This window comes from Petaurus breviceps, unplaced genomic scaffold (genome assembly GCF_028583685.1).
Source record: "Petaurus breviceps papuanus isolate PSGF00001 unplaced genomic scaffold, PetGlider_PUasm1.0 166, whole genome shotgun sequence".
Taxonomy (NCBI): domain Eukaryota; kingdom Metazoa; phylum Chordata; class Mammalia; order Diprotodontia; family Petauridae; genus Petaurus; species Petaurus breviceps.
The window spans coordinates 415,163-432,201 of record NW_027185737.1 but is presented as its reverse complement, the minus strand read 5'-3'; the positions used below and the strand labels follow the sequence as shown (position 1 = coordinate 432,201).

Here is a 17,039-nt window from a genome sequence, read left to right as displayed (position 1 = left end):
CACCTACATCTCAGGGTTGTTGTGAAGATCAAATGAGATAATAATTGTGAAGTGTTTAGCACAGTGCCTGGCAGATAAGCACATGAAATGGGAATAAGAAAGGGAAGATAGGGCAGCTAGGTGGTGCAGTGAACTGAGTGCTGGCCCTGGAGTCAGGAGGACCTGAGTTCAAATCTGACCTCAGACACTTAACACTTACTAGCTGTGTGACCTTGGGCAAGTCACTTAACCCCAATTGCCCTGCCTTCCCCCCTCTAAAAAGCAAAAAAAAAAAGTATTTTTGGGGTGGCCAGATAGCACAGCGAGTAAGAACACCGGCTCGAGTGTCGGGATGACCTAGGGATCAAATCCGGGCTCAGACACTTAGCACCCACCCAGAAACACCTGGCCATGTAACCTTGAGCAAGTTACTTAACCCTGATTACTTAAAAAAAAAAAAAAGGGAAGATATTCTTTATCTATTTTCCAGGCAAATGACCACCTAGATAACTTTACATAGTGTGATAATAATCCAGGTCTCCATCATGGGACCATTGTGCTATACAGCAAACTTGTCTTTTGAATTAAAAATGAATAAACTGGGTTTGAATCCTGGGTTTGTTTCTGTATGCCTTTGGGAAGAATACTTCTATGCTCTGGATCCCTCAAAGCATGGACTGAAAATGGTGGGATGGGCTAGATAAGTTCAGAGGTCCTTTCGAATTCAGAATAGAATGATCATTCTATTACCACTATGGGAATAAAAGCCTGCTCAGGCTTGGCATATCATGATCTCAGAAGAGATTGTCCTGCTCCACTTTTTATGGAGCTTCCAATAAATCCTCGCAACAATGATAGCACTAACTTTACTGGTCTTCCAACAGTAGCCCTTGTGAAGCATCTGTCTCAAACTTATGAGGAAACCTTGAAACATTTACACACGTTGGCAATTCTATTTCAAATGGTTTTGTTCTTCAGGGACCTTTCCATTTTCCAAATACATCTTAGCATTCCCATATTCCACCTGATTGGATGTCATGTCTGCCTTTCAAAAGTCTTCCCTTTTTAAAAAAAAACATCCTATATTGCATTTAATAGAATTATTTGGCAAATTATTGCCTTGCAACTAGTAGGACCTCAGTAAAGGTTGACTTTGGAACATAGCAGCATAACATTACATTAATAATTATGAGTTTGTGTGTAAGTTCAAGGCTTGGATTGAATGTACTTTCATGCTTACATCAGTTACAATGTATTTGTTCAATGTTTACAGCGTGTAGAGCTCTCTGTACTCTGGAAGAATAATATGGAAAGAGATTCTAGTAGGGAGTAGTAATTTTGATTCCTTTCTACAATGAAAACATACCTTTCCAGGCTCTTCACAAACTCCTTGCTGTCCCTCACTTACAACACTCCTCTCTCTATGCCTTGCACAATTTGTCTATCTCAGAGAATCCCTAGTTTCCTTCAAAGCTCAGCTTAAGCACCAACTCCCCTGGAAGGCCTTTCCTGTTTTCTTCCTCTCCTTACCTTGTTTTCATTCTGTATACATAAAGTACCTGGTACCTGAAAGCTGGCCTCGGAGCTAGGAAGACTGGTGGTCAAGGCTCATCTTTGATACATACTGTGTGTCTGACCTTACAGACTCTCTAAGATTAAAATTGCAAGGAGGTTGTTGACATGCATTGGTAGAAGGCATTCCTTATCTGGAAGTTCCTATATTAATGAAATTAGAGGTTTAGTACCTATCTCTACACTGTATTTTATATAAACTTAAAATTAAAAAGTTATCTCTCTCTAAAGAATAAATGTAAGATCCTTGAGGAAGGAGGAAAACGCTTCTTCAATTCTAACCATGATTAATGAGTGAAATAAATAGGCAAAGCAAACATTCCATGTTGGCATCCTGTAAAACACTGCAGCACTGAATGGTTAACCTTCATTCAGTTAACCTGGTCTGGCCTATGGAAAAAAATGTAGCTCATCATACAGCCTGTGGCTGAAGGGTAGGACCTGCACACAATGCATAGCCTTTCCACAAAACAGGTCAGCATGAGCCAAGAAAGGCCAGATTGCTAATCAAGGTCAGTGCTCCGCTGGTTTTTGTCAATTACCGGCCTCCTTGCTCATTTAGAAAGCTGAAGTGTAGGCTTCTTACTTTTTAAAGCAAAGTGAAATGACTGGACACTTAGGATGTCACATGATTGTAGTGGTTAAAAATGCTTGTTAAACTAAGTTAGGGATGGTATTTAAGACACAAATGTCTAAGCTGATGAGGCTTGCTGGCAGACAGAGTGATATGGCTCTGTGGGAGATAGGAATTTGATGGATTCTTGGAATAAGTTTTGCATTCCCATTAGCTGACAGGAAATTGTAAGCATTATGGAAACAATATAGAACATCAGTCTAATTTAAGGAGCCCATCCAGGCAGCTCTGTCCAATGGAATGCAGCTACAACTGTCAGTCTCAAAAAAGAGAGATTGTAGGTATTAACCAAAGCACAAAAGAATTCTTTGGGCTTTGTCTAGTGCCAGAAAGTTCTGATTAGCATTCTCTTGTCACAAACAGGGTTTTTCTTGTTTCCTAAATTTAGCAATTCTAAACAGAGAATAAGGTACACAATTAATATCCTCTAGTTTGGTCAGAGTATGTTCTGCTTTTTATGAAATATATCTATTTATTTATTTGGTGATTGATCTCAAACTGAAAAAAAAAAGCCACAATAAAAAAAAAAAAGGCTTTCCTGAACTGCTTGTTGCACGTCCATTCCAAATGTGGCAATGTACTAATGTGGTGAATGTCAAGTATCTGACTTAAGGAAAAAAAAGTCCTTTCCACATACCTTTTTTTCAGTCTTTCCCCCCACCTTCATTTTTCAGTCTTAGACTATTTCTAAAGCCTAAAAATTCTTAAATTTTATGTTGTTAGTCCTGGATAAAATATTTTATGGAACTCTAAGCAATTATTCTTCTTTCATTTGTATAAAGTTCAGATGTTTATAAAGTATTTGGCTATACTGGAGGCAGACTTAGTAGTTAGTTTGGGATAAATCCCGGGTCCCAGTATCCTCCAATACACCAATTCTTTTTATTTGAAGAAGAGGGAGATCCCAAAGATATGGAAAAAATTTCAGACTTCATCACCACCAAGAAAAAAATGACAGAAAGAATGTCAATAATTTCAAGATTATAGGCCTACTTCCCCATCTATGTAACATGTTTATGACCACAATCTACATATGTATCAAGATCCTTCTTATTATGAGAAGGGAATAGGCAGACTTCATGTTTATGCTATTCTATAGTGGAGGTGTCAAACATATTCCCAAGTGCAGCTAAACCAGATTAAAATGTAACTTGGAAGTATTTAACGACAACAAAAAAATACAACAGAACATAGATAGAGCTAATAGGTGCATTAGGGAAGGATTTCTCCAGCAGAGGCTGGATAACCACTAGTCTGGAATATTTTAGAGAGGACTCCTCCTTAGATATGGGTTGGATTAGGTCTTTGGTCTTATAGTTTGTCCATAAAAGAAAAAAAAAGATTTTCATTAGAGTAGGGAAAATGTATGGACATAATCAAATTTTGTTCATGCTCCTTTGGTGATTGAAGGAAAGAGGAAATTAAACTTATTCCAAATAACTTTAGTTTTATTTCTCTGTGTTCGTGTTCATTCTTTAAAATCTTTTATGGTGATCTTTCCTTATTTGTCATCAGTCTTTTCTTATACATCTTTTATTATATGTTGTTTGGTGGCTTGTTGATATGCCTTAACCATTGTAGAATCACTGAAATAAGTCTAGAGTAGGTGGGTAATTGTACATCTATGGCTACATATTAGGTTTTTATACCAGGGAAGGAGGTTTGATTCAAATCCTATGACAGCTTGTAGTCAGGTGCCTGCCATGACCTGGATATTTTTCTTGGCTGTTTAATATGCTCCCTTAACATCCATTCTTAATTTTTAATTCTCAGAGGTTCTTAGTTAGCTTTCAATTACGTGAAGATTATTTTCTCCTGGAGCCAAGGATGACTTCAGAAGAGAATGTGGAAGGAGAGGAGAGAAGAGGAGACTTGCTTTTTCCAAATTTACTTTTCTTTTTGTTTGTTTGTAAAAACTTAACACTCTGGGTAATTACAGTCAGTTCAAAAAGTGGACCTTTAGAATTTAGTGGGTTCTTTTGCTTGTTTGCTACAACTAGAAAACATTACCCTGGCTTTGATAATTGTTGGTCGAGGATCCAGGATTCCTTGCATCTTCCTTAGTGCTGGGACAACAAAGAGATTGCAGGTGACCACAGCTGACACAGGATTTCCTGAAAAATAAAACCAGTCATTCATAGTATAAACAAAGAAATGTTTCCTAATTAATGTCCTTATTGCTAGATTTTCAATTTATTTTTTGTTCCTCTTTCTGGGGCAGTTTTGAGTTAAGAGCTTTGAAAATTGTAAAGTGCTGAAATTAAACTATAGTTACATAAAAGTGACTGATCTTAAGCCATTCCTACTTCTGAAGCATCTTGAATTAAAAGGGATCTGAATATACAATAGTGGTTACATAAAATGCTATGCCATATATAGCAACTCTTTGGGCCTATCAATGAAAGGAAGGCTTGTTCTAAGATGAAGCTTGACAGGTGTTTTGAATGTTCATTCAATTTTTTCAATACTCTGATGTTACATATGACCTCAACTCATGTAGGGTATTCCTTCCACTGGGGCAGACTGCATCACATTTCTGTCTTTTCATTATGGAGAATTTTGGTCCATGGTGGATCCATTCCAACATGTTGGAGGCTTTCTTTTGAGTTGTCTTACATTTTGTTAGTACCAGTCAACTTCCTTTTCTAGTCATCTATTTCCTTGATTACATATTGCTTATTCCACAGACAAGTAAGGCAGCTTGTAACACTATCAAATAATTTAAAATGTGAAGCATCAGATGATAAATAAATCCGTTCACTTGAAATTCGAAAAAGGAATTGAGGAAAGAAAATGTAATTATTCAAGAAGGAGTTCCCCTTAGAAGAAAGGCAGTAATGGTACAGCAGAAGGAGAATTATACTGAGAGTCAAAAAATTGCATTCTAGTCTAGTTAGTTTGTTACTAATTATGTGACCTTGGGCAAACCACTTGATTTCTCTGTGCCTCAGTTTGCACATCTACAAAATGAGATTTGGACTGGATAATTTCAAAGGTTCCTTCAAGCTCAGAAGTGATTTGATTCTATGATTTTGTTAATTTCCCATACTTTCACACAACCATCTATGAATGGTGGGAGTAAGATTTCAGTTGTTGTTGGTTGTTGTTGTTGTTTTTAATTCTTCCTCATAAGGCTCTTTTAAGGAAAGAAATTTGAAACCTTCAAGGCTCTACAACTGCCTGCTGGACATTTCCCCACCCATCTGTTCAGACCTGAGGCTCAATTCAATTCAACAAACATTTATTAAGTGCTTACAGTGTGAAAGACATGGTATTGATCACCTGAGATATAAAAATGGAAAACAATCCAGATCCTGCCCCAAGGAGTTTACAGTCTATTGGTGGGATATGGGAAGTATAGAATGTGATAGAAGCAAAGGAGAAATCTAACAAGGGTGCTTCACAAAAATTTGAGGAGGGAGAAAGAAACTTTTTGGCTGGGGTAAGAATGGGAAGAGATTGGAGAAGACTACAATGTCAGCAGAGCCTTGAAGAAAGAGGATTTTAACAGTTGGACATGATGAGGATGTATACCACACATAGAGCACATCCCACATGAATGGATGGAAGTGTGAGATGGGAGGTCAAGATTGAAAAATAGCTGATAAAACAGTTAGGCTGGAATTTAGAGTACATGAGAAAAATGGTAGAAAGGTTGGATGGGAATATACTGTGGAGAATTTCTAATGACAGGCTAAGGATTTTATACTTTATCTTACAGGCATCTAGAAGGCCCTGCAATTTTTTAGGAGACTTGTGCCTTAGAAAGATTATTCTGTCATATGTGTGCAGGACAGATTAAAGAGGGGAGGGCCTGGAGACAGAGAAGTTAAATATATCCAAAATCCAACTGATTATTTTTTGCCCTCCAGCCAACCTGGCCCTTTCTACCCTTTCTGAGATGAGCATTGGAGGGTTCCAAATGGTAAAGGTGAAGAGGAAAGGTGATCCAGGATGGAGGACAGATGGAATATCATATAAAGGGTCAGTTGGGTAGGAGGATAAATAATGTGTAGTCAACTTGGTAAGGCTAGAAGCAGGTTGTGAAGGGTTTTAAATACCTACCAAAGGAACTTGTATTTTATCCTGAAGGCAATGGGGAACTAATGAAACCTGATGAGCAGGGGAGTAACATGTTCAGACCTGTGGTTCAGGAATATCAATTTGGTATTTGTATGAAGGATGATTTAGAAAGGGGAGAACAGAGGCCATTTAGGAAGTTGTTATAACTGTCCCAGCAAGAGGTGAGAAGGGGCTGAGAATGGATGTAGTGTGAGTAGAGAGAAAGGGATGGATATGAAAGCTTTTAAGGAGGCAGAATCAAATTTATTCACTTTCAATAAAATCCCATGGATCTATCAGGTATACTTCTTCCTTTTACCTCAAAATATAAGTGCGAAACTTTTCCAGAAAAGGCAAGAAAACTTTCACTCAACAGAGATTATATTCCCATTTTAGTATTTAAAATGAATTGTTTTTAAAAATCATAAAGACTGGTGAAGGCTCTGTTTGGCAGTAAAGAAAACAAATACAGTTTTTATTTCATAAGACTAAAACAGCTTTGAAGGATAGTGAGTGCCTTTGCTTTCTTTATAATTTCAGATGTGAGATGTTGCTGCTCTCTTGTGGTTCATTACGGATAAGCAGGGAACATTCCAAACTGTAATAGTTTGAAAGAACACTGCTGTGTATATTTTTGGGGAGGCAACTTCTAATTCACTGTCACTAGCCCCTCACTCTAATGTGCCTTTGGTTATATGATAAACTAAGAGACTGTAAATCAATTAAATATGCTGAATGTATTTTCTGTGAGACATTCTGGGGTGGGTATATGTGTTTCAGAAGACACTTCTGTGAATGGAGAGTTTTGAATCCTCAGACTAGACTTTCTGATCACAGGAGGCTGGCATTAGGGACCACATCTTTTAGAAAGGTAGAAGTGACCGAATGAGGTATGCAGGCTTAACTGTCTTAGCAAATTACTTAACCTGTCCCTCTTCTGAAGTTCTTTATTTTGGGCATCAAACAAAGAATGGCATCACCATTCATTCAGTCAGTTGCTATATCTTGTTTTCTACGATTCCACACATCTCTCCAATCCCACCCCTTCTTTCCACTCACATAACCACATAACCACTTGGTGCAGCCTATATTTTCTTAAAGCACAAATCTGACCTTGAACTCTGTCTTCTTACTACCTCTGGAATCAAATTTTTTGACATTTAAAGATCTTCACAATCTGGTTGTGTTCACAACCTGCCTTTCCAACCTCATATATTGCTTCCTTCCAGCGTAGTATGTGAATAACTAGACAAACTGACCTTACTTTTCCTCATATTTGACACTCACTATCTGCTTCAGGACTTTTACATGCCCAGAGAAAACATTCCCTCCTCAATTCCTCAGAATCCCTAGCATCAAACCCTCCCCCAAGGCTTAGCTCAAGTGACATCTTCTAGAAGACTTTGTTGATCCCCTTAGCTTCTAGTACCTTCCCTCCCAAATCACCTTGTCTCTGTTTTATATATAATTATATATGTCTTTTTCCTTGCATTTGCTATCACAGTGCCTGGCACAGAGCAGAGTATTTAATTTATGCTTCTAGTTAATTGAGCCCCTAAATGATGGAACAAGGCATTTGAGGCAGAGAGCACCACAAGGCAGACATATTAATGATATGGGACTGAATGTGAAGGGACAGGGATGGAAGAGTCTGAGCTCCCTTGCTCCCACTGCTGGAGTGTAAAGGTCACAAGATCCTATCCAGCTTCTCCTTATACTCTGCCCCCTCCTGGAAACACTGTACCCTTTCCACTCACCTGTGATTTCAAGTATACAAAGACAGATTTTTGTCTTTGGGATAAGTGTATGGGTTAAAAGGAATAACTATATTTCTTCCTCTCTTGAACTTCCATAACACTTTGTATCTCTCCTATGCATTTACCAAATAGCTGCAGGAAAACACAGTCTACCTTGTATTATAGTTACTTATAACACGTGGGCAAACATTCTCCTTTACTGGATTGTAAACTCTTTGAAGACAAGGATCATGTAATCTTTGTATAGAACCTAGTACAGTGGGGGCCAGACTTGATTTCATTAACTGTAGACTCAGATTGGGTTAAAATCCTGCCTCTGATGCTTACTTTTATGATCTTGAACAAACCTCTTTTCCTTTCTTCATTGTATAACAAACTACATAATCTCTAAGGTCACTTGCAGTTCTAGGTCTAGGATCCTATCAACTAAAGCAGATTAGCAACTGTTGTGCAATGCAGTCTTAGAGAGTGACCTGGGAGCACTGAGAGCTTAAGTGGCTTGCCAGGGTCACATTCCCTCCTAGATCAGCCCCATTTTATTCTGTCTCTATCTTGTTTATACATAGTTGTTTGCATGTTGTTCCCCATAAGATTGTGAGTTTCTTGAGAGCAGGGACTGTTTCATTGCCTTTATTTGTATCTCCATTGTTTAGCATGGTGCCTGGAACAACGGAGCCTAATAAATGCTTAAAAATGTTTGCTGAATAAATAAAGGAATGACTGTATCAACCTTTTTACAGACTAAGGAAGTAAGAAGTGACAAGCTTTTCTTTATGGAACAGTTTTGTAATAATGAGAATAGAAAAATACCTACATTTGGGGGATGAAAATGCCATGGGGCCCATCATTCACCACATTTTCAGCATTTTAACTCAGAAACAAAGGTTAATTTCCTTCTATATTGCTTTAAGTCTTTAATGATAAGGTTTATATAATCTTTTTAAAATATCAGATTTAGAAGTTTTAGAGTATGTTTTATTCTACATATATAAAACACTCCTGATCTTTACCTTAATATACAAATATTAACTTAGTTGTTAAATTTATTTTATAATAAAATAACCACCCCAAATCCAAAGGAATTGTAAATGTCAGATCTGATTGAATTGAATCAGATTTCTTATTTTTTGAAAGACTGTGTGAAGAAGGCAGCATTTTAACAGTGGAAAGAGAACCTGGATTCTCTTTGATGTTTTATGATCTGTATGACCTTCAGTAAATTACTTTCTGCGTTTCAGTTTTCTCATCTGTAAAAAGAGAGGAGTTGGACCAGAAAGACTCTGGTCTGTCTGCCTGTTCCAATTCAACATGTATGATCCTATGAACTTTTTTTGTATGTTTGGAAATGAGGCCTAGTCACCACAGGTGTCTAAACAGTCTTGCATGACTGGTACTGGTCTTGTGGCTTAGGAGAAAATCCTTAATGAGACTTGGCTGTAATGAGTCTGGTAAAGAGCTTATGAAGCATCAGTGCATTTGCAAATCTGGCAGAAATGGCTAAAATTTCATTTTCTGAAGGCTAGAGCAGTTTTGGACTTCTTGCACATTGATCTCTGCTCTCAGAAGTTGGAGAGGTGGGTTAACATTATTATAGAATCACAGCATTTCAGAACCAGAAGGAAACTCAGAGGTCATCAGATTTACTTATTTACCATACATCTATAATGGCCAGAAAGAGGTACCATCTAGGATATGGAACTCAGAAGATTTAAGTAGCAAAGCACAAAACATTTTTGTCCCTTTTTCAGAGAAAGCCATAGAAATTATGTTTCTCTTACCTGGTAGTGCAAAGATTATTTTCCTTATACCATCAGTGTCCAAGGTTGCAAATGTTGTTGGCAGGCTAGAGAGAAATTAAGTTGTTTTTATGTACTAGATATAAAATATAGAATTGTATTAAATATGGAGGTACTCCTATTATGTCAATATAACATATAAATTATCACGTTATGAAATACTTTATTTTATTTGATCTTTCTTATGGTCCCTTGAGCACTAAAGAAGTATTTAACAAGAACTTAAGGAGACTTGTTTTTAATATTTTTCTCAAGTGTCCAGCCTTTCCCTCCTTTTTTTTTTTAGTATGTCATTTTCCTCCCTTTAGTCTGCTTGTAATACAAATGTGTATAACTATAAATTCCAAAGCTCACTCTACTCTTCCGATTACTTGATTCTTTACTCTCCTGGGCTCATACACCTTCCAGTTTACTACTCAATACTGGAGAGTTCTTTCTACAGGACTATCTCTTGGTCTGTACTAAGGGCCAAATTCTATTATAACCTAATAGAAAAACCTAAGCTAATTAGAACACTTGGGGTTTACTGCATAAGCTCTTGCCATGTTTTTTGTTTTAACCATAACCAGAAATCTTTCTAAGACTAATATCATATACTAAGATGCAGTATAACACAGCAGAAAAAGAAATGGATTTGGGTTAGGGTCTGAGTTCTGATAAATATTTACTGGCTGTTTGACTCCTACTACTAGCTGTATGACTGTTGTTAGGGGGACTCACTTCATCATCAATCTGAGCCCCCATTTCCTCATCTTGAAATTGAGGACTGCACTCCCTAACTTAAAGGAAAGCTCCCTAAGAAATATCTGTTGTATCCCATTTACTGACCTAGAACAGTTCTTGGAACACAGGAGGTACCAAATAGATGGTTCGGTGAATTGAAATGAAATCCCTTTGTAAAATATAAAGCACTACATAACTGTGAGCTCTTACTAAGGTATATTGTATGTCTCCCTGACTTGTGCCAGAGTAGGTCAGAGGTCTTTAATTTGGTAGCTCAAGGTTATTATTATGAACATTAGTTATTCTACTCTGCCATAATATTGGGAGGTCATCACGGTCACTGTAGTGATCCCTTCTCTAGATGACCACAGACCCCTGCACTTTTTTGAGTTCCTGTAATTGTCTTTATTGCTTTGCTACCTCTTCTCTTGGAGTCTAGCTATCTGCTGACACTTTTCACTGTAGTTTGGGGCCAGTCTTTGGCTGCTTCTAATCTGCTATGTGCTTGAAAAAGAGATAGTCAAACTTGTTAGAACTGGTACATTAAGAAGAGCAAATAGCATACAGAATCCTGTACAAAAATAATCCTGCCTGAGAAAAGGCCTGAGAACAGGCTTCTGTCTACATTACAGTCATTCCACAATGAAACAACATAATTGCCTGTGGTGGGTGGAAAGAACTTTACCAGAAATTTTTGCTATCTAGTAGCAATAGCCCTTAAATTCTTCTTATTTCTCTCCACATTCCAATGTCTTTAAAGAGGCCACCTAAATTCCTTAGCCAATCACCAAAACAAAACACCACCCACAGATCCAGGAACCAGATGGAGCTGGTTTGGGCCCAAGGCTTCCTTCCCCCTTTTCCTATAGATAAAGGGGTCATTTCTTCCCCCTGGCTAATTTACTTTGGAGAGGCTGGGCTTCAAGACTTTGTGTCATTTATGAATCTGAAGGCTAAAAATGTGACTGCAACCAGTTCACTTTAACAAAATCCTATTAGCAAAAAAATGTCATTACCAAATAATGTTTGTAATGTGAATGATTATAAACATAAGTGTCTTATCTTAAAAATGCTGTGGCTAAATAGCAATTATTTTCTGTTTATCTTTAGGAAGCAATTTCCTTGGTACTTTTTGGCTTATATTGTCTATTCTTTTGGGTAGTCAGACTAGGACAAACATGCATGCAAATGACTGAAGTCACAAACTGGGCATTATGACTCCAGGGAAGAAGAATAACCATTAAGAACTGACAAGAGCCCCCCAACCCCCAAAACCCCAGAATAACAAAGAATGAAGAAAGATGAATATCCAAATTAAATAGCAGAGATGTTAAGAGAAAAATTTTAATCATAGATATTAGACCAATAATTCTCCACTAGGATTGAGGGCTGGAGATGTCTGAATACTTTACAAAGCCAAGAGAACATAACAGTTCATTTTTGTGGTTAACAAGAAGTACACTGAAACTCACTTGGAATGCCCTTTGCATAATTAATTAAACTGGCAATACCTAGAGAAAAAACTTGAATAGGCATGGTAAAATAATTAATATCTACCTAAAACAAATACTCTTCTTAGTAGGAATGAGAAGCAGTGTGATGTGGTAGATAAGGCACTGGACTTGAGTCACAAAGTTTCACTAAATGGCATCTGAATGAGCTCTTTGATCCTGGGAAAATCATTTAGTCTCAGTTTCCTCATCTGTAAAATGACGGAGTTGGACTCATGTTTGCTAAGGTCTCTTAAAACCATGATCATACTATGAATGGTCTGAGTGACAACGTTATCAAGACAAAAGTAACTTTGTTCTCAAGGGTCCATTATTACTCAACTCAGCTAGCATTCCCCCTTGACTGTTGGGAAATTTCAGATTCATAACTTGACAAAAAGCAAACCTTGATACCTATGGAGGTAAGTTTAGAAAGATCCTAATGCCAATCTCACATTCCCAACAACACTAATGATAAAGTCTCAGTCATAGACAAGAAACTTGACTCCTATGCCTGGAAAGCCCAAGAATGCAGGAACAGGGACAGCTAGGTGGTACAGTGAATAGAGCACTGGCCTTGGAGTCAGGAAGACCTGAGTTCAAATGTGACCTCAGACACTTAACACTTAATAGCCATGTGACCTTCAGCAAGTCACTTAACCCCAATTGTCCTGCCTTCCCTCCTCCAAAAAGAAAAAAAAAAGATCCCTGAAAGAATGCAGAAACAGTTGTTTACAGCTGAAATATGTTATAGAAAGAGTACTGAACTTAAGAGTCAAAAGACCTGATTTTGAGTATGGGCTATGCCATATACTAGCTATGTAATATCCTGGGCAAATCACTGTAAATCTCATCATTTAATTTTCATCATCTGCAAAATAGAGATAATACTTGCTCTACTTAACTCATAGGATTGTTCTAAGGATCAAATGAAATAAATGTATATAAAGAAATTTGGAAACTTTAAAGTGCCATCTAAAGCAAATTATTATTACTATTATAAAAAGGATGTTGAATTTGTCCAGCTCTTTGTGATCCCATTTGGGGTTTTCTTGGCAAACATAATGAAGTGGTTTGCCATTTCCTTCTCCAGATCATTTTACACAGATGAGGAAAGAGGCAAATAGGGTTAAGTGACTTGCCCAGGGTCACACCACTAGGAAGACTATGAGGCTAGACCTGAACTCAGGAAGATGAGTCTTCCTAACTCAAGGCCCGACACTCAATCCACTGTGCCACCTAGCTGCTTTATTAAAGTACCCAGGTAGTAAGTAACAGAGTCAGAATGGGAACTGAGGTTCTCTGACTGCATATCTAGTGCTCTTTTCACTATACCATGCTGCCCTGTATCAGAGCTATAACTAAGCTGGAGGCAACTGGGGTTTTGTACCAGGGTGCTAAATTTAGAGTGGGGTAGAAACAACAGAGTTTAGCAACTAGTAAGCAAGAAATTCAAGTAGAAAGCTGCCAGACTGTGGGCTAGGATGAGCTACCTACTCCTCAACTGAGGCTATTTTCATGCCACTTGCTCTAGGGGCAGTTTTGGGTTTATAGTATTTTTCTCAACCATATTAATCCTAGTTATAGCTCTTTTAACATAACTTATTTCCTAGATTAAAAAAAAAGCTTCAATAGTACATTTTGTGCAGATGGTTAACCACTTGTTTGTAGTACAGGGGTGGGGAGGCCACATGCGGCCCTCTGGTTCCTCAAGTGTGGTCCTTTCACTGAATCCAAACTTCACAGTTTCACAGTCTAAAAAAAAGGCCCACACTTGAGGATCTAGAGGCCTCAAGGCCACAGGTTCCCCACCCCGGGATTATATTCAACCTATTAAACCCGCTAAATTCTTGAAACTGAGGGTTTTTAGTTAATGGATTTGTCTTAATCTTGTATTTTTTTCCACAGATGCTTAGAAGTATACAAAAACAAAGAAAGTACCTGGGTGGGGGTAATCCAAGGTTTATGTTTGATGGTAAATGGTAAGAAAAATGACAAATGTACTATATAAAAATAACAATGTTGTTTAGTACCTTGAGTAAGGAGAAGGAAGTTCACTAGAAATAATACTTCAACCCTCAACTTAGCCTTTTAGTACAACTAGAGAATATCTTAATACTTATCAATACTTTATTCACTTACGAGAATATTCCTTTCAATTCTGTCCTTACGTTGCTCCCACACTTTCAGGGATTTCCCTAAGACAACAACTATGTTATGTCCTTTTGACTGAGATATAAGGTAGCAGAGAAGTATATATATATATATATTATACCTCTTTCTCATAGAATAGGCCCAAGGATTCTTGAATAGGACATCAGAGTTTTTAGATAATGGCGAAAAATATACTGTAATTTGGAGACATGTTCTTTTACCTGCTCTTTCCAATAACTCAGGTGTAAGACATTTCTCAGGGACTTGCCACTGGTTGTAGACCCTCAGCTATAGTTTGCTCATTAGCCCTTCTCTAAGTAGTTATTTTGGAGATACATAGGTGGCAAAGCAGATAGAACATAGAACCTGGAGTAAGGAAGATCTGAGTTCAAACCTGGCTTCCTGGGCAAGTCACTTAACCCTGTTTGCCTCAGTTTCCTCATCTGTAAAATGATATGGAGAAGGAAATGACAAACCACTCCAGTATCTTTGCCAAGAAAAGCCCAAATGGGGTCATGAAGAGTTGGATACGACTGAACAACAAGTGGTTATTGTTTATGGGAAAAAGTCCAAGGTTTGAATATTTATATAAAATGAGACATACAAACTTTACTCTTTCTTTGGGAAGCATGAAAGGTAAGGTGGGGAATGAGGGACAAGAGGGGAGAGGAAAAGAGGAAATTATAAGGGGAGAAAATTCTTCCACAGAATTCGCTTTGTTGAAAACAAACCCACCAACTACTGTAATAATGGAGATGTGAGGTGATGAGAACTTAGATTAACCTGGAGGCTGTGTAAGTAGTAGTCTAGAAAAGTTGCTTTGTTTTATTAACAGTGCTAACTATTAACAAATTAGTGGTCATTCATAAGTAAGTTCAGAGATATATGCATATCAATTTTTGAGATGTTACAAAATATTTCTCTGTAAGGTAGAATTAAAGGTGCCCTTCAAATCCACTTTTTAAGACAAATTCTGTTATTCAGTTGAAGGAGAGAGATTTTGGGACTCATGGTTCCTGTAGAGGGGAGAGAGATCCCAGAACTCTAATGGAGAAGCTGTAGTAGAAGGTGGGGGGCAGGGGAAATATAGTACCTTCTTAATTTAGCTAATTATTCCTGCTAACTAAGAGCTAAACTTTAGTTGTTTTTCTGCTGCAGAAGGTGGATATGTGCTCTCAGTGCTCTATAAGTTTCGGTGACCTCAGGTAAAGCCCTTGTTACCCTATAGCTCTGAGGAAGAAAAGTGCTTGGTGTTATTTGCACATTAATTTCCATTTTAGGGAGTAATTATTCTTGTGCTAAATGTTCTGTGAATATCTTAGAAGGAAAGAGACAAAATATTAAAGTGTAATAAACCATCGTTTTCAATAAAAAATCTCGAGCAAAGTCAAAACTCATATATATTTTTTGACACAAGAAAAATGTCATACCCTGGTTTCATAAAAACCCTGCCGAAATGGATCTGTGCATGAAGATCAATGTCCAGCACCTGCTTGAGATAGTCCTGCAAATATGAAAAAAATAGCTATAATTTCAAGTTTTGTTAAAATAAAGAAAAGAAAGAATGAATGTATTTCAGTTATCTTGCTTATAAGTTATAATTTAGTGAGACTATCTTATTTTTTTTAGAAAGACTTAATTTCTTGGTAACATAAATACCCAAAGAAACATGTCTGGATAGATATCACAAATATATCTCCTACAGTACTTCATCTCTACTGCCTAAACATAGCTATGAAATAAGAACATATATAGCATGCTGGATTGCCAACATTCTACTAAATGAGATATGAAAGTGAAGTCTAGATTGCTAAATATAATCTATTAAATCAAATGGGAAAATAGCTTTGGTTCATGAATTCTAGATTTTTTAGAACTGATAATGTCGGGAAATATTTTACTATGTATATTGTTCAGAAAACCTTATTTATTAATATTGTTTGAACCTAGTTTTGTCCTAGAACTGTCTAATCCAAAGCTTACTACAACAGGTCAGGCTGACCTCTGATGCTCCTGGGGAAGTCAGGTGGCTTCCTCTATAGGGAATGCTTGGATCCTACTTCCACTCAATGCTTATTATGTTCTATGTTCCCCAAATCTGAATGTTTATGCTTACTGATGTACATCTTGATGGACTGGGAACTTCTTTTGCTACCTTAAATAGCTTAAATGTTACGTGTGGTTCATATGCTGGTATTCTTTTGAACTCCTATATAATGTAAACCTCAAGATCCTAGAAGAGGGAACCTCATTCCAGTTTTCCTACCAGATGACCAAAGAAATTTCTTTCTAAAACTATTTCAGATTTTGGGATTTGTTCTCATGACTAATAGTGGTCAAGAGTTAAAGCATTTTTAATGTAGATATGAAATGTGGCCAAACAATTTTAACTTCAAGTCCCAGTATCTTAATTAAATGTTTTCAGAAAAAGCAATTCCAGAATCCTCTGAGAGAAAGGGGTCTGACAACTTAAATTATTAGAACAAGAATAGGGAAACAGTACATGCCGCTGGAGTTTTTCTGAACTGGGAAGACCAATCCTGTAATGACTAAACTGGCTGTCAGGGCGGTAGGGATAAGCTCTTTGAGGGTTGCTATCCTGCAGACTCAAGGCAGGCCACCAAAGTAGTGGGTAAAGTCAGATCAGAATGTCCTCCAAGCCATAGGCATTATCTATAAGATCATTTAGAGCTAGAAGAAACCATTTTATACTTGAGGAAATGAGACCCAGAGGTAGTGATTTGTCTAAAGTCCTGCAGGGAATAAATAGCAGGGATTGGATTTGAACTCAGTCTCCATCTCCATATTTCAGTGCTCTTTCTACTCTATCCTATTTTCACAAACTTTCATAGTATCAATTTTTATTCTCAGT

The 17,039-nt window shown here is 37.3% G+C and overlaps 1 protein-coding gene across 1 annotated transcript in view; it reads right to left on the bottom strand.

Annotated features, from left to right (window-relative positions):
• Positions 1–17,039, bottom strand: part of GPHN (gephyrin) — a 415,464-nt gene that overhangs the window by 10,049 nt on the left and 388,376 nt on the right. Inside the window, exons 15-17 of the mRNA XM_069082448.1 lie at positions 15,598–15,671; positions 9,783–9,847; positions 4,196–4,299 (exon numbers count right to left, since the gene is read on the bottom strand). Coding sequence (XP_068938549.1) covers positions 4,196–4,299; positions 9,783–9,847; positions 15,598–15,671 — 243 coding nt within the window. The remainder of the gene's footprint in view (positions 1–4,195; positions 4,300–9,782; positions 9,848–15,597; positions 15,672–17,039) is intronic.